The 24583-nt window shown below is 40.5% G+C and overlaps 2 protein-coding genes across 2 annotated transcripts in view; both read right to left on the bottom strand.

Annotated features, from left to right (window-relative positions):
* The window catches only part of VGLL4 (vestigial like family member 4), a 90441-nt gene extending 84698 nt beyond the window's left edge, over positions 1 to 5743 (bottom strand). The window contains exon 1 of the mRNA XM_075713926.1: positions 5680 to 5743. Coding sequence (XP_075570041.1) covers positions 5680 to 5743 — 64 coding nt within the window. The remainder of the gene's footprint in view (positions 1 to 5679) is intronic.
* Positions 5744 to 18809: 13066 nt separating this feature from the next.
* The window catches only part of TAMM41 (TAM41 mitochondrial translocator assembly and maintenance homolog), a 33294-nt gene continuing 27520 nt past the window's right edge, over positions 18810 to 24583 (bottom strand). The window contains exon 9 of the mRNA XM_075713922.1: positions 18810 to 18827. The gene's annotated coding sequence lies outside the window, so the exon portion shown is untranslated. The remainder of the gene's footprint in view (positions 18828 to 24583) is intronic.

Here is a 24583-nt window from a genome sequence, read left to right as displayed (position 1 = left end):
TTGCCAAACAATAACCGTGTTCACAGGCAAGAAGTGTGGAATAGCAATTCCAGGCTTCCATGCATACAAGGATGACGCATGCGACTGATGGTACATGTGCAAGAAGCATGGTTTGATCAAAGAGCACTTTTTTTTTTTTTTTTTTTTTTTTTTAAATGTAGTCCTGTATCAGTTTTTCAAAACATAAATCAAGACTCAACAGGTATGGATTTGGTACAATGCCTTAGAATGCAAAGCTATTACCCAGGACTTTATTGTGCCATTTATTAGCTGTTTCCAAACCTTTCATTTCCTTGTGGAAGTACATTTTCTTCCATTTGCCAGCAACAGGCTTTTCACTATATTACCCTGAGAGAGTGAAAACAACATGTTTTTCCTCATTCATTCCCATATTCTTAAACTGGACTTGCATCTTGGAGGGAAGTGTAAGTAAAGTGTTACTATAAAATCAGCAAAGGTTGAGTACACAGTGCTTTCAACACATTCTGCAAGTGCAAGTCCTTTTTCCTTCATTATGTTCTCAATAACAAGACTATGCTTTTAAAACACTGTTTATAACTGAAAGATGAGTTCCCAAACCCCTTATTTTTATACGAGATAAATACAAAATGATGATCCTCCTTAATGTTTGAACACTTGCTGTTCAACACAATTATGGGAAGAAAAAATGTACTTTCAGCAATTCTTTGTCCTTACTTAAATACTACCAGCTTATACTGTGGTCTTCCAAAAATAGCCAACTCGAATCCTAAATGTATGAGAAATCAGTACAACCCCAGTAAGAACAGTACAGGAAAAGAAGAGGAACAGAAAAGTAATAAGTAGTATCAAACATCTCATTGTAAACTTGATTTTTGCAATTGTACAATAACCCACATTCAGTACGGTTTCCAGCCATGATAACATTAAAAAGACAGCACACATACACAGGTCTTACAGATGTTCACTTCATATAAAACCCGCATCTGAAGCACTGGAAAAAAAACCCAGCAAACCCTTACAGATGCCACTTACAGATAAAATAGTTGCACATTACCTACTCTGGCACTGAACAGCTGCTCATAAACAGCATAGACTTCCCATACCCTTTCCCTTCACTATTGACAAGTAAGCAGTTAGTGATAAGCCTTCAAGATGACTGGCTAATAATTACATCATTGTATGCTTTCCTTCCACTGAAATGGAAGACCAAGTTTGGACAATAAGTAACAATGAACTCCATTAGGAAGTATCTTAATGCTCTCCTTTAACTGTTATCACCTCTAAAGGAGTGTCTGTCTTCTTTTGTTCAGCTTCTTTTGTTTTGCTTTGTTGGGTTTTTTTTAAGTAGAGACCCACTATACATAAGCGGAAATAATTGCTTACATCACAGTGGTAATAGTTACAAATACAAAACTACAGTAATCGTTTCTTCTCCATAATAAATCATTTCCATGACACAGTAGTTAACCAAATGTGTTTCATAAATTTTCTTGGATAACAAGTGCAGAATGATTTAAACTGAGAGCTGTTGCAACATAGTATATAGTTCATGAAATAAAACAGATGCAATTGAAAGCAACATATAGTGCTAACATATCACTGAAGGTCAACCTTATTGACATAGGTGCAGCTGTAAAAAAACCAAACCAAAGCAAAAAAACTCAAGGTCATGTTTGTTTAAGAAACCAGTAACCATTCTGGGAAATCTACATAAGCATACAACTCATTCATTTCTTTAAGTGCTAGTAAGTTTAAACGTATTTGTTTTAAACAGTGCGATTTGTATATACACTAAGACACTTGTATATTACTTGGCACTGTAGTGACTGCCCACAGAGATAAGAGGATCCTTCATGTGAGAAAGAATTAAATTCATAAATACTGGTAATATTCCTCCTCTGAATATACACAAACAAGAATAAAATTAAATACCTACCAGCTTCAGGAAAAAAAAAACTTGTTTTTTAACAAGAACCTGTATTCGCATGGCTTAGATTCAGTAAATGCACTTGAAGGCTGCTGATTTACAAAAATTAGTTTGAAGCTGAGGCTGAGATGGGGTTAAAGCATATCAGGGTGTGAAAATTTGGAGTTTAAGATGTCTGCAAGAGGATCAATGGTTTGTGTACAAATAGTACTAACACTTTCAAGAAAAGAAGTAGTGAAAATGGTTGGTATGTATGAACCACTAACAACGTCAGCTAGCTTTATACCTTGTGTAGAAACATGCACAGTCTAACTTCAAAAATATTTTATATGCATTATGCATATCCTTCTCACACTAGATGACAGAGAAGTGTTAAGACTACCTTTATTTTTCTTATAAAAACTGTAACAGTAAACCGCTTTGAAGAGGAATAATTTTGAAATATAGTTACAGTGGATATCTTAATTGCTTAAAATGATCTTTAAAAAGTGGAAGATTAGCAGTTTTCAACTCTTACATGGCATACAGCTTAGATGAGAGTATCTGAGGTGAGCTGAATCATCCTAACAAGTAGATTTATTGTTTCACTAGTGGAATCTAACCACTAGTTACTTGGTAGCTTTGTCAAGTCTGGATAGCATGTAGCTACATTTCCTTTGCTCTCCATTCAAAAAATAGGAAAAAATTTCGACCATGAAATGCACAAAGGCCATCAGGAGTTATCCGTTAGACAAATTTCTATTCCAGCACAAAAAACCAAAGACTCAGGGTAAGACAGAAATGTTTCAGAAACTAAGTTAATCCGAAATCCTTATTCAAAACTTTGGAAGCAAGAAACTTCATATCATTAGAAATGTCAAAAAGAACCCACTGGAATTTTTTCTAATGAATCAACAATAAAATTACCTGTATGTATTACTTAAATACAAGAAACATCACTGAAATAAATTCAATAGTTTGTTCATATACCAAGTATCTGAAAGTAATCTGACTTAAAGGAAAAAAAAAACCACACACACACACAAAAAGGAAATTATTGCACTCCTGGTCATGACTGGAGCATTAGAAACTCTACCGAAGTGAATAGGGGACAGAAATACAGACAGGACCGCTGCTAGAACTCCAGGAGCAGCATGCCAGGCACTTTACTGGAAAGCTCAAGGATAATTGCTACATTTAAGATTAAGACTGGCATCAAGCTGTTAGTATCCACTCTGTAACACACAGTGAAGTATGGCTGGCGCTGTTTCCGCAAAAGCTGACATGAAAAAGTGCAAGTTCAGTGACTGGTCTGGACTACTCATTTCCTCCTTTTAGCAGCTTTTCATACTATAGCATTCCTGGCGTGCAATATGCACAACAACAGGACAAACTCAGAGACAGCATGTTAGAAGATGCAGAGTGGCATAAATCTAATTAAGTCTAAGTGGTAAGACTAAAGGAATGTAAATTAGAACCAGATACATATCAGCTTCCTCACATGCAAGTTGCACTCAATCAGACTTCCTCTGGATTCTCTAAATCCAGCCCAACATTCCTACCCTGTGAAACTCAAAATCAAACTACAGTCTTAGGCAATAGTTTACCAAAAAGAATGCATTTAAGCTCAAGAAAATTGAGAAAACGTATTCAAAATATATTGAAAAAATAGGTTAAGCTTTTGCCTTTTCTACAAATATGTTAGTTTACAAGAGAAATCCCCCAGGCCAAAATCACAGTTGAAATTATTTTCTCAAGGACTTCCACTGCTGTTCACTTTACTAGTAATAGTCAGGAACTGCAGCAGTCAATGAAATCATCTGTACCACTACTACAGAGGGACCAGTAAAAACTTGGTACTTGTCCAGCAGCAAGGTGAACATGAAAGAATAGCAAAACCAATATTCATTATAAAACTAAGAGCCAGTAACACAGAAGAGCTCATCAGGGTATGAAACCTTCATTTTATGAACTTCTGAAAGAGCAAGCTACTGTTATCTTGACTATTTGAATATACACAAAAACTCTGGGACTTGTTGTCCAAATACACTGTGTTTGTTTATTTTGCAATTACTTTAGTAAGTTGATTTGCAACAGCAGTAAATCACTTTTCAAAAAACACATACAGAATAAAGGAACAAAGACTAAAAGAAGAAAAACTGAATTCATCTTAAAAGGTGATTTTATGCACTGAAGCAGTTTGAAATCCAAAATACCGTTTTTCTAGTTAGCCTGTTAAGGTTGATACCCAAGATGCATACACTTCCTGAGTGCTTACACTACTCAGAAAAAAAATGACAAAGACATTTATTACTAAGCATGCGGGTAACAATCAGAACTACAAAGTAGCACTGCAATTTGGCAGAACTGAAAATATTATTCTAAAATTAGTTAACCCATCTTAAATGCTTATCATGAATGTTAAAAGCAAAAATACTACCCAAATGAGGTTCAACAAGGCCAAGTGCAAGGTCCTGCACCTGGGACGGGGCAACCCCCGATATCAATACAGGCTGGGGGATGAAAGGATTGAGAGCAGCCCTGCAGAGAAGGACTTGGGGGTACTGGTGGATGAAAAGCTGGACATGAGCCAACAAGGTGTGCTTGCAGCCCAGATGGCCAACCGTATCCTGGGCTGCATCAAAAGAAGTGTGGCCAGCAGGTCGAGGGAGTTGATTCTGCCCCTCTACTCTGCTCTGGTAAGACCTCATCTGGAGTACTGCATCCAGCTCTGGAGTCCTCAGCACAAGAAGGACATGGACCTGCTGGAGCGGGTCCAGAGGAGGGCCACCAAAATGATCCAAGGGCTGGGGCCCCTCTCCTACAAGGACAGGCTGAGAGAGTTGGGGTTGTTCAGCCTGGAGAAGAGAAGGCTGTGGGGACAACTTATTTCAGCCTTTCAGTACTTAAAGGGGGCCGATAGGAAGGATGGGGACAATCTTTTTAGATTAGGCCTGTTGTGACAGGACAAGGAGTAATGGTCTTAAACTAAAGAAGAATAGATTTAGACTGGATATAAGGAAGAAATTTTTTACAATGAGTGTGGTGGAGCACTGGACCAGGTTGCCCAGAGAGGTAGTGGAGGCCCCATCCCTAGAAACATTCCAGGTCAGGTTGGCTGGGGCTCTGAGCAACCTGATCTAATTAAAGCTGTCCCTGCTCACTGCAGGGGGGTTGGGCTAGATGACCTCTAAAGGTCCCTTCCAACCCAACTCATTCTATGATAGGCAACATGATCCTCTGTAGCTGCAACTGACATAATTTACTGTGTTAAAAACCTGTACTCACCTTTTAGCAGCAGTGAAAGGAAAATTAAGTGCTCATTACTAATGATAACAGTCTACCTCTTAGTTTTTATGAACTGAAAAGGAACCTTTGCAACCCACTCATGCCCGCCCAGTTATGCATTCTTAAACGAGAACAGGTCTAACTGATATTATGCAGGAGTGAGTTTGCAAATCACCCTTAGTTTGACAGTAGTTGCACTATAACTTTTTGTCTACTAACAATGCAAATGCAACTGAGAAAAGAGGAGCACCTTTATATGAATTGTTAAGTACATTTTCAAAATAACAGGAATGATTCTCTCTTGTGTACTAACCAAATTAAATGCAACACATTGGTTTTGAATCTGAGGAAAATGACCTTTGAAGGGCTTCTGAAGACATTTTTCTATGCATCTTAGATTCAGTAAAATGCAGAGATCAATAAAGCCAGCATCTAGGCTGATATGAAGTGCAAACATAAAGCATCTGGATGAAACAAAGCAGAGAACTAAATTTCAGACTTACGTTTCTCATCATCAGCATGTACTAGAGATGCTGCTCTCGACAAAACATCCAATGGAGTCTCCATTCCTCTCTGGATCCTGGAAAATTCAGAGCCAAAGTTTCAAAGAGTAAACTCACAGAGTCCTTAACACAACATACTACACGGTATGCCACTGGTTCAAAGCATACACACATCAGGTTTTACAGAAGGAAGTAGTAATGAACAACAAGAGCATGACAGCAGAAAGAATCAAAGATCTTTTCTGGTTTCTGCTGCTCTTTTGATGTTATACCAGCACAGGATTTGTTAAAACTAAGTCATTGCTGAAAACAAGGAAACACTGGAATTAGCTTTCCCACCAACTACTCATCCAAAACAAACCAGAAGACCAAATTCTCAAGTACTTGAGCAGTGGTGATCAGCTTCAGTCATGTTGGAACAGGGTTATCTGCTATACGTTGTAAGCATTTTTGCCTCCCACATCCTGGCCCCTTCCGTCCCAATAAATACCTACTTGAGACAATATGCAAAGATACAACTCATCTGAAGTGAGATGACAGCTGGCCTGACTACCTACATGAGCATAAGATTGCTTTATATCCATAGCATTCAATAAACTTGTACTCCATAGTCTCCTATGCCCAAAGTAGAATCATCCAAAGCTGATAAGCCATTAAGACATTTTCTTACCCACGAACATACAGTTGACCACTGAACGTGTATATATAACACCACAGACAGAAAACTGTGACTTATACAATCATAATCACACCTCAGTAGCTGCTTTTCCCTGTTTTTCTCCCCTTACAACACATAATTCCCATATATGAAAAATGAACCCCATCACATAAAAACACACATTTCAGCACTATATGAAGCAACAGACTCTCCCATAAAAAACCAAAAACCTATTACAGCTTACATAAACCTCTCAAAGTTTCACATGAATGGCTTCAAAACTAAAAAAGAAGTTCCAGTATGAAATTCCAAAAGATATGAAAGGGAAAGGAAGGAAGAGAATAACATGTTGTCAAGAAGCTTTTGTTAAAAGGCCAACAACTTAGATGTGTTTTTAAATAAGAAGGCAATAGCATAGACAGGACTGTTAAGAAATAAAATGGAGAAAGAGAGAAAACCCAGGACTGCTAACAATTTCATCGTTTTTTTTCCCCGCAAAACTAGCATGCTATTCTGTCATAAGAACTGTTTACTGTAACTTACTTTACAGTATGATTTCAAAAAAAAGGTAGTGTCAACTACAGAAATCTCAAACACATGTATATAGACTTAACAACAAGCATATGTTTGGGAAGCAATTTCCTTGACTTTGCACTATAAATAATAAACCTCACTATCCTCCCTCCCTCTTCTTAAATAATGTCAAAGACTTTAAAACTAATCAAAGATTTTAAAGGATAAGAGAAAGGATTTTTAAAGTATTTTTAAGTTTAAAAAATACTTTTAATAAAGAATTAAATGCAGTCTTGTTTCCATAGAACTGTGCAAGAAGAGACATACTTGAAATAACTAAGCATAGCGCTTGAGGATAAAAACATGCATTCTCCCTTCCTGTCAGAATCAACTTTTGCTCAAGAACAGTATTTTAATTAAAATTATAAAATCAGTTAACTCCTTCATTTAATGACAGTACACATGGGCAAGAGGTTTTAGAAAACAAGATCTTAGATTCTTATTTTACTAAGTTGGTCTTCATTAAATATTTCTTTGTATCACGTTTGGCCGCATTCTCTTCCAAATGAAAGCAAAAATTTGGAAGACAGTGTTCACTAAAGAAGCCTTCAGCATCATTCTACTTTGATCCCTTAGACCTTGATGCTTGGTTTCTTTGGTTTCTTTCCTGATTTTTGTTTTCCTGGAGTATAAAATAGCACCACTTTATTTCTCCCCAGACTGTTGATTACTGACCCTCTCACACAAATTCCTCTAACAGAGTGAAAATTCAATTGGAAAAAAGATTAAAATATGTCTCATCAGATGATGCAGCTACACCAAACTGATGGCTAAGTCATGATTTAGTACTAACCAGCTTTATCCTAAATTTCGAAGACAGTAATACAAAGCTTTTTGATCAACTCTTTAGAAAAACCCTCTTGATCAAGAACAATGCAAAGGATATTAAGATGTCTTTTATTGAAAGCAAACTGCTGTTTTCTTCAAGTTTTTCAGCAATTTTCAAATAATGGGAGTAGCAGATGCCCAATCCCTTTCCGGAACATACTCCTAGTAAGAGAATTAGCTGGTGACAGAAGTCCACATTGAGAGAAGGAAACAGGAACCAAGTCTTAATTCCATTCAGGAAATTAGACACTTTAAAAACAACTTCACTAAAACTGGCCTCAATATAGTTTTGTAGCTTTACATATTATTAAAGTTCATATCATGAGAGAGCTGCAGAAGTGTTCAACAGTCAAGGCCTTGCGAAGAATGTTGCGTCCATTCAAGAGTTTCTTTGAAGGGATGCTGTTAATACAGAGATCTGCAAATGCCAGGGTGCAATACCATATATGCCGTGATTTTTTAAACATGCTAAACATATTTACAGTTATGAAAATTACCTTCAAGGAGCTATAAACTTGCAGATTATTTTTCAAACGATATGAAATACTCCTCTACCTCTAAATTAAACTAACAAGTCAGGCATAACAGTTCAGGAAAGAAATAAAGGTTGCCTACAAGAATGAGAGAGGAGTAATCTTCTCTTAGACAGGTCAAAGCGTAAAACCCTAATTCCATCTCGGCAAGGACAGCCACTGCTACAGCTACTCCAGGGCAGCCTTCAGAGAACAGCCCGGTCATCCTCAGGAGGAGTCATGTTTCAGAAACAAAAGAATAGTGCAATTTCCAGGGTTCTGACAAAAAAGCCAGTTAAAAAGCAGACTTCTGATAAAAGCCAGCTAATTCTCTGTACGACACAGAAACCTGTCTATGCAGCAGAAACTAACCTGAACCACAGCTGAATTTTTATAAGTATCCCCATAAAAAACCAACTCTCTAGCCTATGTGCAAGTATTGCTCTATACCCTCATCTTGTAAGGGAAAACAAGTGACTAGTGAAATACAAGTACACAAACTTAACTTCCTCTGGATAGATCTGATTTAAACACTATGGAAACAGTTTCATAAGCATCTTTCTTGTTACAAAATCTTAACCATTACTTAAAGAGACACAAGCCAAAAGCACTTTTACAAGCATTCAAGATATTAAACTAATATTTGAAATTACAGTAGATAATATCTTACTCCTTTTATTTATCAGTTACTGCTTCCACTCAACATTCCCTCGTCTGTCACCTCACCTACACTGCAGCAAAGAAACATTCTGAAAAACAGTAAAGACATAGAATGTAAAATCATAAAGATACAATGTCTGAAAGACAAAGAAGTTACTAAACACTGATCCACTAGTAAGTTTTCTATGCCACACTTGAAGAACGCAACGCCCATTAGTGTAACAAAACAGCACATTATTTTCCCTCTCCTTTTCAAGCTTTTGCAAATTCCGTGCACATAGGGAGTACTCTCAGCTTTCTAAATGCCTGTTAACATTTTTTTGAAAACTATAGAGAAATTAAAACTTTTGAAAATTAACAGTTAAGTGATTTCATGGATTTATACAGCACCTTCCAAGCATCAGGGAAAGCACGCGGGGAAAAAACCCTGAAGTTGCTTGTTTGAAACTTAAGTAAACAGGCAGTAGAGAAAGCGGCACCAGAGACTAACTGCAGACTGAACAATGCGATGTCTATTCAATCCCAGAAAAGTTATTATTCACAGCGGGGAATGTCAGGAAAGATTTGAAATAAAGAGAAGAACTTTATATTTGATTTAAAAAAAGGGGGAGAAATAGCAAAGGGACAGAAAGGAAAGAGAAACATGAAAGATTATGTTTGCGGCAGTAATCTCCATTATGGAGATCTAATGGCTTTTGTCTAGAATGAATCTTAACTAGTAACCCAAGTAACAAGCTAGATGACAGAAACAAGGAAAAAGTTGGGTAATGAGAACAAAAGGCCTGTACAAAAGACATGCTGTGCAGAAAAATCAGAAGAATTTAGACATAGTTTGGACATGAAGATCTAAAGGGAGGTCACAGTCATAAAGATACTTGGATTACAGGTCTGACTGACTGACAAAGAGAACAGCAGCACAGCCAACAGCCATTGCGAACACATTAATAAGAAACATCTGAAAGCAGACACTACTAAGATGTCTCTCCTAAACTTGTTGAGTGCGAACTAGAGGTAGACATCTACACGATGCCAAGGAGAGAGAAAGGCTAAACCTTTCAGCGATGTAGAGAAAACTTGAATTCATGTCTGGTGAAATTACAGAGAGGGAGGGAGAAGTGGATTAATAAACAAAGCCCATTACAACAACAACAAAGTGAGACAAGACCAGCAAGACACTGGAGAAACAATCAAGAGCGAAGGCCTAAAGTGAAGTACGTGTAGATAAACACAAGTATAGGGAAAACAAGTTAATTAAAGAGCATGGTCAAATAGGTCAAAAGCAGCTCACATCTAGGAAGATACAGGCAGAGTACCTCCCCGCCAAATTCATAACCAGAAGTACCTAGAGAAAGAGACTCCAGTTGATTTAAATGGAAGAAAGCTAAACTGAAGAGGAAATCCAGACACGACTTATCAGCACAATCAGTAAGTCTACAGGGGAAAGGACGATAAAGCAACAGTTTGATACAAACTAGGTCAACATCTTTTATGTTTTAAGATAGGAGAGCGTAAAGCATATTTGTACTGTGAATGAGAATAACGATAAGCACACTGTATTCAATATGTGCCCCCAATGGCCATGATATGTTTAAATTCCTTCAACTGCACCTAGATCAGAGCTTCTACTTGTGGATACATAAATCCTGTGTCGAGATACCCATGCAAAATGTTAACTGTAAGTGCTCAGTTGAGGTTGTGATTACCATGTAGCACCTATCACCCTTCTGCATTTACAGCCCTTGGTCTTCACAGTGAGTTCAGGCTACTTGGCCAACGGAATCATCAAGATATCACTTTTTTTAAAAAAAATGTATTTATTCGGTACTTTGGGGTTTTTTTACCGTGCTTGTTTTGCATGTGGAAAATGTGTTTGAACAGGCAACTCTTCAAACAGAAACAACTTAACTATTTAACTTATCACACAGAAAATTATAAGCTTAAAGCAAAGCTTTGGCATTTTACCCTGTGCTTTTTGTTTTCTTCTTGCATAAATCCTCCTTAACAAGGTAACATTCTAAAAAGAAAGTTATTGACAACGTTATTTGAAATAAGAGCTAACAAACATAAGAAGTTAAAGGTGGAAAAGTCTAACCTGACCATGCCTTGTATCTACAAGATCACTCAGTCCGTCCTATATGTTATACATTCCGTTGCAAACTTATCATGCAACACCTAACCGTAGTAAAAGGAACTGAACCAAAACTACTTTTTATATTAGAAAACTTTCAACTGTACCTGAAAACAAACAAATTAACCTTCTCAGTGTCTCCAAATTATATTAGTTATCAAAGCTACATATATTTAAACAAGAACCTCCTGAATGCGCTGCTTCAGTTAACATGCCCCAAAGGTCTGTATCAGTGGTTTTTCTATCCCGTTTTAGCTACTAGCCATATTTTATACCACCAGGCTGTCAGATCCACCTCTTTCAGCACCACATCTGGGTGTTCATCGCTCACAGAACTGGCCTAATTCCTACTCTAAGGTGGGTGTAAAAGCTAGGTGGTGGTAGCATTCACCTCACAGAGTCATTACTGAGCAGAGCCAAGTAAGGCTAGCGACACAGCATCCTGCACGGAAACACCCTGTCCCCAGTTCCCACAACGTGTGTTGGAGATGCTGGCAATTCAGCAACAACTGTTTCAGCCCAGTAGTTTGCTTCAAAAAACAATGCAAATGTACAGTGTAGACACACCCAAATTCTACCAAGAGTCTAACGGACAAGACCTGTGTTTTAATTATGACTGGAAGTAGTTCTTGTAACCCATCCCAAATACTGAGATTATTACTGGTGTATCAACAAGAAGGAAGAGAGATGTAGGGGATTTAAACAAAAACCACTCTACATTAGAAATATCCTCACAAGTGGGCCAGTGGGAAAATACAAATAAAAGCCAAGAAATTTGGAGAAGAGCCTTAAAAAAAAAGTTTATGTATTTTTGAGGCAGGAGAGGCAGATTACTGCCAGATTTTACACACTTTTGGATCTAAAGGTTCTTAATATCCCTGCCTGCAAAGAGAATTTCACTCAGGTTTCACAACCTGAACGTTCCTTTTATGAGGAATGTTCTTTAAACAACACCCTATTCTGCAGTTAGAGAAAAATCTAATCAGAAAAATTACCCCGCAGGAATCCTGGAGCTCTTGCTCAGTTAGTCCTCTTCGGTTTAATTAAAAAACGTCCATTATTTCTTGTTCTTTATAATCTTGAAGCACCAACAGAGTAAAGTGGAAGTGACCTGCCTTCATGGTTTCTCAAACATCAGTGGAAACGGTTGTTAAATTCCCATTCATTGCACTTTTGGAAAAGAAGTGCACCGGCATGATGTGCAGTCAGCTTGACTCAGAAAATTAATTACTTGTGATTACATCTGGGAAACATAAAGCCAGCTTGACTGAACTGACTGAAATTGCGCTGCTAAGATTAAATAAAAAAATCTCCACAAATGGAATATACTAGAGGTCAAAAGCCTTAACAGCGCCCTTCAGACTCACGCTAGAAGATTTGCACCACAGGACCCTCTGCTACTGACGAAATTCCAGGGATTTTCTCCGTAAGAAAAACACACTCTCTCGAAGCCAAGGTGTGAATTTAAGATGGCAGTCAGAGTACTCCCTGCTTGGTCCTACTGCTCCGAAGTAACTTTCCGGATAGGAACTTACGTCAGGATGGTTCCTAACAGTTAACTTTCGCATCTTTCCCTGTAACCTGCGCAGCGTCCCGGGCCGCAGGGGCTCCGGCCAGCGACACCCCGGCTCCCCAGGCCGGGGGGCCCGAGGAGACCGCACCGAGCGGGCGCCAGCAGCTGTCCCTCGCCCAGGCAAACGCCCCTGCCTGCGGCGGGACCCGGCCCTGCCGCCCGCCGGGAGAGCTGCCCCGCTCCGCTCCGCTCCGCTCCGCCGGGAGAGCGGGCCCGGGCGAGCCGCGGGCCCGGGCACCGGCGGAAAGGCGCAGGACTGCTCGGAAACCCCCGCGCTAGCAGGGCGGCTCGGTTCCTCCCCCTCCCCAGCCGGGTCTGAGGTGGCTCCCCGCGGCCGCCGCTGACCTGGCCGCCCGGCCCCTTCGCCTGGCCCACCGGCCCCTTCCCCGGGCCCACCGCGGGGCGACACCGGGGCGGCTCGGCTCCGCCGCCCGCTCCCGGGACCGGCCCAGCGCCCGGCCCCGGGAAAGTCCCCGCAGCGCGGAGGACGAGACGGGGGCTGCCCCGTCCCGTCAGGGCGGCGGCGCCCGGCCCGTCAGCGCCTCCGGGCCGATGCTCCCCCGCCCGCCGACCCTCCCCTCGGCGCCCCGGGCCCCGGCGCCGCCAGCGGCAGGCTGCGGAGAGCGGGGGACGCGCTCCTGCGGGCTGGGCGCCGGGGCAGCGCGGCCGGCCACCCGGCCCGGGGCCCAGCGCACCCGCGGGGGCACCTGTCCCCGTCCTCCCGCCTCGAACGTTCCACCCGGCCGCCCTGGCCAAGGCCGGGCTCCGCTCCGCTCCGCGGCCGGAGCCCGGCGCCGCCCGGCCGCAGGGGCCGCTCCCCCGCCCGCGGGCTCACTCACCAGCGTGCTCCCGGGCGGGCGGCGAGCGGCGGCGGCGGCGTGGCTGGGGCGCCCGGCGAGCGGCGGCGGCGGCCGAGGGAGGAGAGGGCAGGGGAGCCGAGCGGGGGCGGAGGGCTGCTTGTTTACTCCCGGGCCAGGGCCGGGGCGGCGAGCCCGGGAGCGGAGCGGAGCAGGCGCGGCGAGCCCCGGCGCCGCTGGCCCCGGCGCCGCTTGCTGCACGGGCCCGGGGAGGAATCCCAGGAATGATGGAATTCTCCTCCTAGCAGGTGGGGAGAGCGGAGCGGCCCCATTGGCTGGGCCCAGCTATGAGGTCAGCATAATTAGGGTAATGAGGCGCCGACATCATATCCTCGCAGGTAGGGAGAGCGCGGCGCAGGCGGCGAGGAGGAAGCGGGAGCCTCGCCGAGCCAGGCCCCGCCCCCGCGGCCGGAGGAGGGGCGCGCGCTCCCCGCGCCCACGGCGGCCCGGCCCCGCCCCGGCCCGGCGGGCTGGCGGCTGCTCGGGGCGGGGCCGGGGCAGCGGGGAAGGGGGGCAGGCTGCCGGAGGCAGGAGGAGGGCGCCCTGCCGGCGGCTGGAAAGCGCGACCGGCGAGGGAGGCGTGTGGGAGAGCAGGGTGGCACGCTGCGGGAAAAAGAAATCGAGAAACCAGCCCTACGGCTGTCTGCCGAGGAGGCAGGTAGCAAGGAAGAACGCTCCGGTTCGTTGCCTGGTAGACTCTCAGCCATACTTTAAAAAGCTTTTCTAGAACTAAAGGAAAACAACAACAAAGTTCCCCTTCGGAACAAAGCAAAGCAATTTTTTTTAAAGCAGAAATACACCGCATGCATTTCAAATTAAAACACGCCGTCGTTCAGCATCTGAGAAACGGGCTTAATAGCCACACACAGTTAAAATACGCCCAAGTGACAAAAAAAGCTTTTCAGATCCTAAGGTATCGTACTACAGATAGGCTGGAGGACGAGGGACATTACGTCCACATCTTTGATAGGATTTGACGATTAGCTCTGAACAGATCTAGCATTTTCTTTATTTCCTATTTACTGCTAGTACTCCTGAAGCATGGTTTTACAGAATCCCTTCTCGCATTTGATGTGACTCATTCAGCCATCTGAGGAAATTGCCAAAAGTCAGACTTGTGTGAAATTAAAGCTGAGCTATTGCCGTGGCCAACGGAGCCCTCCTACACTTCCATTTCCAGAGTATGAGCTCCCATTTACAACAACAAAAAAGTCTGAACGTTTGCCAGTAGCCAGAACGATCCAGTCCCTCAAAACTGGGTTACTGCAAAAAGCACGATCCCAGCATCTCCCTGCCACTTGAATACCAGCACATCCTCGGTCATTCCCATCGCTCTGCAGCAGTGTTCATTCCAAATTTGACATTTTCAAGACTCAAAGCAATTCAGGAGCACGTCTTGCTACCATACTTTGCCTGTTTTGAGTAATTTCATGAAATTAAGCTGTCAGACAGCTTGTACATATGAAAGAACCACTCCTCAGAAGCTGAGCTAAGACTTTACCAATTGTACTCTGAAGGACTTGGCATTGCCATTTTCTGCAACAGGCATTTTAGCCTGCATAAATTAATTACAGAGCAGGATACGGGAAAGCACTTTACCCATGTTCTGGTGTCTACTGTGAACATCAGTCATCTTCTAGAGAATTAGGTCCCATAACGCTACGTTTTACATTTACAGAGGCCACAAGAAACTGAGGTTGCTTCAGGTGGCTCTCCGAGTCCATTGCAAAGGGAAAGAAAAGGGCAGGAAATCAACCTGAGCCCCACCACAAGAAGCATTAGGGTTGCAGATTTGTGGTGGAACCTGAAAAGAGCACAGGGCACCAGAAATACAAAGTGTCTCAGTCCGATTCCGCTCATGACATTTCTCCTATTCAGCTCCTCCTCCCTTCTCTCAATATGACAGACGTAGATGCTAGTAATGCCTAAGTATTTAAATGGCAGCACGACTGTCTTTTCTCAAGGAAAAAACATACCAAGACACAGCAAGGTTTATTTTAGATCCTGAAACTGGGGAAATGTATGAAATAGCGGAGGGAGCACAGGTCCCACATTTACCCAGAGGTGCAGCCAAAGCAGCAGCCCAGCCAAGTGGTGTGGGAGGCTGCACGGAAGGGAATGGTCGAGGATGAATCAACACACCCTGCATTTCAATTGCTTCAAAGATTCAGAGTCCATGAAGGGTTTGTGCTGTCCAGTTCCAATTTAAAAATCTATCAAAATCATGCAAGAATAACTGATACTGAAGTATTTTCATATCCTTGCAAGGACAGGTCATGAGATCTCAGGGCCATCGAAAGCTAGCCAAAAATGCATTCCAAACACTAAATGAAATCCAGATTTAGACTCAACACACTCAGTTTATCTAATAGAAAGATTTCACAGTTGGTAAAAAACTGAAAGGCATATAGTCTAATAACAACCATAAACATTATTTTATACATTTCTTAAACTTGTCATCCATAACATTTATAACAATATATGTTTGTTTTTTTTTTTTTTTAAAGTTGATATTGTATTAATAGACTACTGGAAAATATTTTCATTACCAGCAAGCAGAACAGGAGATTGATGACCTAATATTTGGAAAAATGGTAGTCAACATAGTAATGTAAAAATTATTTGAGAAAAAATAAAAGTACCGGACAAGAAAAATACTATGAAATATGGAAAAGAAAACCACAGGCACTGAGAAAAGATCTGAAATAGACATTGGTACGTATCATGAGAATGAATTCCTGCAGACTAATTACAAACTTTTTTTTTTCCTTGAAGATACATATTAAAAAAAAAAAAAAGGTATGCCACTCCTGTTTATAACCGCTGGAGGGGAAGAGGTAGGAAGGGTTTCTTTGTTTAAAAGAGACAGAGCTCCTGGGATGAGGAGGAGCTTGAAAAAGGAGAGGTCAAACCAGCTTTTGATCTTTTGGATATGCTATTACAGCTCACAGCAAAAGTTTTAGAACAGGATATTTATTAAACTTTTAAAGAGTCTGAGGGAACATCAGCTTTCGGGAAAGGTGACCCTGTGCATTCCCTTACAAACACTGCTAGTACAGACAGACTTCCCCGCTAAAGTTAGGTGTCAACGTTTGTTAAAAGAAAAAGAATGAAGTGCAAGTTGTCAAACATTGGAAATCCTGAAGACAAATCTAACTAGCTAACACACCATAAGAAAACCTTGTCGAAGCTGCTGAACTCAACACATGCTAAAGCTTAGCTCAGCTGTTCAAAAGACAAATTCACAAATTAGTAAAGCAAAGCCAATCCTGTTTGATGAACCATATTTTGGTTTGCTTGGGTGTTAAAATTTGTTTTTAATTTTGCATGTACTTTATAACTGAATGATATCAAAGGCTCTTTGCTGACTCAGATACCAGCAAAAACATACTTTGCTGAAACACAAAAACTGACCAAGATAGTTGAGGGTTTGTACCTGAACTAAAACACAAGTAGTGCTTTGGCCCAAACTCAGGCACCCAGGTAGAACACCCAAGGTATGATTCAAATCCTGGGACAGACTCCAGTTGCCACTCCTGTTCCATATGTATATTAATCACTGAAAAATTAATGACATTCTCCATACAGTATAGCCAATGCAACAAAAGAAGATTTAACCAATGCGTGAGGGAGCCGGGATTGTGAACAACTGCGCATCTCAGCTGTAGCGATATCAGCAATGTCTCCTAACTTTTCAGCTGTGGAGGATGCTTGTCAAGCAAAGATTTGCTACCCTGAATTTGTGTAACAGCCCACATCCCCGGGGCGCACTGAACATGTTGTAGAACAAATGTGTTAGCGCTGTTTCATGGAAAGACACCAATATTGCACGAGCAACAAAAGCTGTCAGGTCATTTCTGGGTATGTTTTGAGAAATTTCTTTGAACAGTTACCACTGTTTCACTTGTTTTAACTTTTTTTTTTTTTTTTTTTTAAATATAGAGGAGGAAAAGGACCCTAAAGCCGAGGGGGGAAAAAAAAAAGGTATTAGATCAAGTAGAGCTGCAGTCTATAGGGAGATCTGATGGCCTAGTTCTACAGACCTTACTCAACCATTAATCTTGTAATTATTATTGAAATTAAGCCTGACATCTGTTCCACGACCAAGAAAATAAAACATTTCCACTATAATAACAGTTGGTTAAAAATGCCTTGGGCAAGTATCTCCCTACATGTGGGCCACAGCAGTGATATGCCTTACTATTGTGAAAGACTTCAGCATTAACTAGACACAGGTACTCAATGTGGAAAGGGGCTCAAACCTGTTTTGTTAAACTATTTTCAAGTGATTTCAGCTTCTAACACTAGCAGCAGGGGGCACATGTTGTGTGTTGCTTCAATCAACAATACAAGTGTAAAGCTACAAAGATATGCTTCTTTTTTCTTTAGGTGCCTAAGGAAGTGATTTGCCAGCTGGCATTCACTGCATTTAAAAAAGGAATTTGAGTTCTTCCAATTTCTTACTGCGATCTCACTTTTGATTTTCAAACAGCAGCAATACAGATACTTGTTAGAACAGACAGGAACGCATGAAGTTACCTTAAGTCTGAGGAGAAGCCCAAGATATACTAAAGTCTGCACAAAGATTATGAGGTTTGTGCCAAAAGCAAACACTTTTTCCAAAAACACCATTATCTGTCACAGGCTTAATAAGGTATGTCATTGCTTCACAATATCTGTCAGTACAATTACAATCCATACCTCCATCTATCCACATAATCTTTTAATAAAATAGGTTAATTTTATACCAAATGACAGCAGCTTTTAAAATCGTATCTCAAAATACATTTCATCAAAAACAAATTACATAGTCTCACAAGCGAACATCTTTTCTTCAATGTTAACACTCTGAATCTGAAACTCTTCCCTGCAAAAATCTAGATTCATTTGCACTGCACCTCAAAGCTACCCTATATAAAAACACACCCAAATTCAAAACACTGCAGCACATAAGATTTAAAAAGACACTTTAAATTTTTTGAAGATAGTTTATTATTTCATTAGACCATAATGTGTTAAACTGCAGTAATTCCAGACAGACAAGTTGATCCAAACTGTAAGTTGACGGAGATGGTTATTTATTACCTTCTTCAAGACAAAGCTTGCCCTCTTCATAATTGTCTGCCCCACCATCCAAAGGAAGATTAAAAGAGACAGTATAATTTCAGTTGGAGCATGGTCATAACAGCAGCATAATCTTCAAGCAAACAATGAGATACTTTCAGATTTAAACAAATATGAACACCACAAACTCTGTTCTTTCAGAACATTTAACCACAGGTACTTTTTGCTTGCTTTGTTCTAGGGAAGAAGATTCCACCCTATGGAGGTTCCCATAGGATGAAGACAGACAAGACAGCTGAGAAAAAAAAAAAAAAAGAGTGTCAGATTAACAAATTAAAAGCACCCTTTGGCCATAACCCACTGGTTTTAATTTGTTAAACACCAGTAAAATGACCACAACTGGTTCACAGCAAAACTCTGAATGGCTAACAATGTAAAAGAAAGGTCAATATAATCAGTGATACACAGATGTAAGTATATATTCAGAGTAATCTATTCGTTATACACTTTTTTTCTGATTCTGCCCCTCTTCTTGTGCCATGAACACATACATACAATAGATTTAACTCCCTATTAGATTTGTATCCTAACTTTCACACAGGACAAGAGAAACTGTAGCGCAACTGGGATCATTAAAATCATGAACAGGTTGCAGTTCACGATTAGATGCAAAATTATTTTAAGAGTTTGCATACTAACTCATTGTAAGCTACCTAATTTACATACATTTCAAGGTTGTAAAGACAGGTTATTTAGTCACCAGAATTTCTTCTAAACCAAAGACACCAGTAGTAGGTCACTGCAAAAAAGTAACATGCCTGCCTAGAGGAACTGGACACCAAAACACTTTCTAAAGCCCTCTGGAATATCCCCACCTATCAGCTCCAGGATGCATCAGGGAATCACACTGGAAGAAGTTTAGTTACATGCATTGGATGAGAGTACCCACACCAACTTTAATGCTGTTTCTGTGTGCCAGCTTTATAGCTCTCACAGTCTGATCTTGGTAATTACTGAGGACTTTAAATTCTTACTGACTAGCAATTTCTAGACTAAGGTCAGTTGTCTCATCAGAACAAGTGGACTTTCTCCTCAGGTTTCCAGATGTGCCCTTACCAACTGTGATTTCAGAATGGCTTGCAGAAGGCTGCAGGTGACCCCTGCACAGCCTTGCTGCCTGCAGTCCCTGGGTTTATCAGGGACAGGAACAGGGCTGGAAGGCACCACTCAAGCATGTGCACTAATACAAGTGGAACATCAGACAGCCAGCAGATCATTTGTCATGAACTCAGGAAGGTAGAATGGTTTGGGGTTCTGTTTGGGTTTGGGGTTTTTTCCTCCCTGTTGTTTTTAATAAAAATAACACAGTCATTTTCAATTTTATATTGGAAAGAAAATCCTGCTGAAATTAGTCGCAAATAAACTAGACAAGGAACAGAGAAGACACATGCTTTAAACAACAAAAAGTAAAGCAGAAGAAAACAGATGCTTTGCTTTAAAAGCATCTATGCAAGTACAACCTTTAAAAAGAATCCACTTAATGTCATACGAATTTAAAGCACAGTGATGTAGTTTCATCATCTACTGTTGTCTGTACAAACTCACCTTCAAACTGTCAAATTGCTACTGACTCAGTCTTCCACTTGGCAATTTTCTAGTCCAAGGATGCAGGGGCAGAGTTAGCCATGAGTGTGCAGAATGGGCACAATCTCATCATCTAGGATATATGCCCCAATACCAGACTTGGGAGGCAACGGGGGCAGGGGAAGATTGGCTAGATTTTATTGTGAAAATAATTTGGTTTTAAAAAGACTGTAATACCAAAGCACTGCAACAGCATCATGAGACAGACATTGGTAGGCTGCTTTATATCGGCTCTTGTCCCTCTCCTGCACCACTTTTGAAGCATTCTAAGAAGCTACTAACTTCTTGGCTCTCACTATTGTCTTGTACAGGGAGTGAGCCAGACATTTCATCACTGCATAGGAGTAAGACAACATTAAAAGAAAAACACAAAACCACAAACAAAAACAACAACAAAAGAAAAAATTGAATCCCCCCTTCTCATGCTTCACTACTAATTTTAAAACAGGAGGTTTGGAGAAACTTTGGCAGGAGGCACAGATTAAAAAAATAATCCATTGTATGGGAACACAACCTTTCAAATTTACCAAGTATACCATAGAGCTAGATAGATTCCATATAAGAGAAGTAATACAAATTAATTCAATAAAGCCAAAATGAGATATTTAACTAAACTATTTACTTAGCTTGTTTAATAGAATAGGGGAGGTATCTTAAACATCAGGCTCAAGTCTTTCAAAGAAGGTCTCACAGTACAACAAAGGCAAGTGAAGGAACCAAAAGAAACTTTGAGAGTGTTACGACTTTTTTTTGTTGGTTTGTTTTATTCTATTCAAATTTAACCAGGAAGAACCCTCTATAGCCATTATACTTGCATGAAGTTTCAGTCAGATCAGAATATTGGTCTTTCCAGCTGCATGACCTTAATTTTCTCAGAAAAAAAGTGTGCATAACTGCCAAAATAGCGATCCACCATTAATGAAAAGGTTTTGGCAGAACACTGGATTCTGAAGGCAAAAATGACATGTAAGTTCTTAGTCTAAAGATGTAACTGAAATATTTGGAGTCTTTATGATTAATTTCAGAATGTAGACTCTGAAGCTTCCTGTTCATGTGTTAAAACTTAATCCATTTCTTAACAATTCTGATTTAACAAGTCTGAGTAAGAGGTTAAAACATGCACGAGTAAAATGATTACAGCCTCTCCCTGAAGCAGTCATTAAGTTCAGGATCAGTTAGCAACTGTGCTGTAGATTTTTATCTAGAAAAACAGGTAAATAAGGTCACTGCACAATTTTATGAAACCACAGCACCAAAAGTGACAGAGCAGCTGTTCACGCAAACAAAAAATAGAAAAATAGCTATATAAAAGGTAACATCTCTTCTTCCTGCCGTAGATAATACAAAGAAAATTCATTTTCTACACATTCAGAATATATGGCCAGCAGAAGTGAATTTGAAAATGAAGAATGCTTTGTCCTCTGTGAACACCTTACCCATGAAAAACTATCAGACACACACTGACCTGACATTCTGACCTTCAAAGCATATTTCAATTTCAATTCTATTTTTAAATTAATTGCTGGGAAAAGGCATGAGTCACAACCCTGCTTGGATCCCCCTCTACTGGACACTCACCAAGTGCTATGTTTATTCTAAAGTTTCCCAAGTCGGAACAGGCTCTAGCATTACCTCCTCAATCAATTTAAAGAACATGGACCTTACAGTTCTGTTCCTTAAAGCCACCCAGGAATACCAGCCTCTATACCCATCTTTATCTTCCCAGTTTGGCAAAGATGTTTGTTGCAAACATCATGAAGCTATGGGATACTATGAAGTCCAGCTCTCTAACAGAAAGGAATCACACTTGTTCAGCTGTATGCTACCTTAGAGGCACCTTGTTTATGACAAGGTTGCAGCTGTTACTCTCCATCTGTTAGTCAAATTCACTGACATTGAAGGTCAACCAAATCTAAAGAGAAACCGCACTGAAGCACAGGTGAGAAATACAGTCTCTGCAGTTGAAACAATGTCAGGTGCATCCAGTAGAGCCAATATTTGAAGGGTCAGCCACCTGGAGGAACTCACTTCTCAAATACTTAGAAAAAGGGGAAGCGAGAAAGCGATAAAGAACACATCTTACACATGTTGATGGAGGAAGTCAGCATCCTGTGTAATACAGTTTTATGCACTCCCCAAATCTTAAGTTTAGGAGCAGCCAAACATCATACTGCTAGCCAAATGGGTTGCTCACAACTGTAGGTAAGTTAATAAAGGAACACAATACTGAGATGAAAGACTGTAAAGAGAAGTGGAAACCAGAATCTGTGGTTATGTATTCAGTCAATTTTTTATTTCCCATTCATCCTGTGTCATCTAGTTTATTCCCTGTGAAGCATGAGATAGAGTTACGTACTTCACTGGCACTGTCAATCTCAGAGCCAGCTAGGCTCATGCTGCTGACTCACCTATGGAAATCCTGAGTAGTTTGATTGAGTCCAGGCTCTTCATTACAAAGAAGCCTTTTAAGACATCAAGAAATAAATCATCTGCCTTGTTGCCTTTAATGAAAGCATTGTTACACATAAAAAAAGGGGATGGAACATGAAACAATATCCATGGTGGAACAGCCAAACCAGAAGAGAGAGATGTCTGAAGAACAGAATGAAAAACTTGAGAATTAAATCAAGAAGAGAAACAATAAAACAATAAAGCAGTATGGAAACGGAACAGGAAGGTATAAACAGGAAAGTTACAAATGGAATGAAAAGCTATAGTGACTATTTTTTGTGAACAAACAAAACACTTCATTACGACAAAGAGTTAGTAACATATTCCCATGTACTAATTTCCCATGCAACAAGCACTAGTTACTTTAGTGGATTACAGCTGTACGACCATTAAAAAAAGAAAAAAAAATAATTTCCACATACTGTTGAGGAACTTCAAAAGCAACTAACAAGTCTGAAATCAATCTCTCTTCTCTTAAAAGTTTTACATAGCAAAACGTTGTAACAACTGCATCAAGTATTTTATATTAACAATAGAAAGGAGTTCAGACTGTAAGCTGCTCTAGGCTATGATTCATTCATGGCACTCTGCCAAAAAAATAAATACATTCAAGACCAATGGCCTCAAGGGGAAAGGTAGGCCACTTTTTTAAAAAGCACAAAGATAAATGATTTACAGAACAGAACACAGTTTAAGATTTCAGCCTATATGGATGATGAGGAAGGACTTTCTTACGTCTCACAAAGATTTACTGCACAGACTTGAATACTGGCGATCTATCAACAGATGGAGTAAACCAGGAACTATTAAACTGGGATTTGCAAAATTGTCTCCAAAGAGCAAGAAATGACCCATTATATTGCTATACACAAAGAAAGTTCATAAAGCCAAATCAAGATATGCAGTGGGTATTTCAGCCACGTAAGACAAACATGGCCGGTTCAGATTACAGGCAAACTCTGCAGTAAAGTAACACCTGTAAAGTGAAAGACCAATCCACTGGCAGCATGACAAACAGTTTAAAGGTTGGGAGGGTTTGACGCCATACAGCATCTGCTGCACATAAAAATGTTTAATTAGCTGCTAAACAGCAAGCAGTACATTCCTATTTTTCCTAGGAGAACATTTATTTCTTGAATAAATGCCCTTGCTTAGCTAGCAAGGTTCAGAATGAAGATAGCTGTTTCACTACGGGAGCTGAGGCCAACTCATTCTCACATATCAGATTGACTTGTAATTGACTTCTAATGTTTGAACCACCATTTCAGTAGCAAGCACCCTCTGAAACACCAAAACCACTTCTAAATATGTCCTACTTTAATATTCAGAACATTATCTTTAACTGTATTGCTAATGGCTTTTAAAAGAAAGCAGCTCTTTTAAATGCTTCCCTAGAGTTACAACTGCATTTCATAATTTAAAAATTCTAGATTTAACTGCTGCTCATCACCAAACTTAGCAGTAGTAGGGAACTGAAGAGAAACACTGAGCCTCTTAGGAAGCAAGATATCCTATAAGATATTCCATTTAAAGTTCTGGTACACACACATCTCCAACGTACCCTCTCTCAATAAAAGGGAGAACAGCCACAACCTCAAAGTAACAAATAAAAACCACCAAAGGGAATGAGCTGTTAGAATCCAGCTTTCACTCACGCTGCAGCCTTATCCCAGGAGGGGGTCAACTGTACAACTGTACAGTGCCCAACTGTACTGAGACACCACATAGAATTTTAAAATTCTTTTTTTACTTCTGTAGATTCAAGCCCAAGCTATATGTTGCCATTAGTCTCAACAAAGAATTACGTATTCTATAATAGTAGTAATGCATGCATTTTAAGTCAAGCATGTGATTAAATGCTCTGCTAGTGAGAATTCTCAACCAGATGTTGGGCAATCTTATGACACATGATCTCTCTCAACCAGTGCTTGAAGCAGTTGTAATTTATGAGCCAGT

Source organism: Pelecanus crispus, chromosome 7 (genome assembly GCF_030463565.1).
Source record: "Pelecanus crispus isolate bPelCri1 chromosome 7, bPelCri1.pri, whole genome shotgun sequence".
NCBI lineage: Eukaryota > Metazoa > Chordata > Aves > Pelecaniformes > Pelecanidae > Pelecanus > Pelecanus crispus.
The sequence above is the reverse complement of the archived record's forward strand: the minus strand, read 5'-3'. Positions and strand labels throughout refer to the sequence as shown.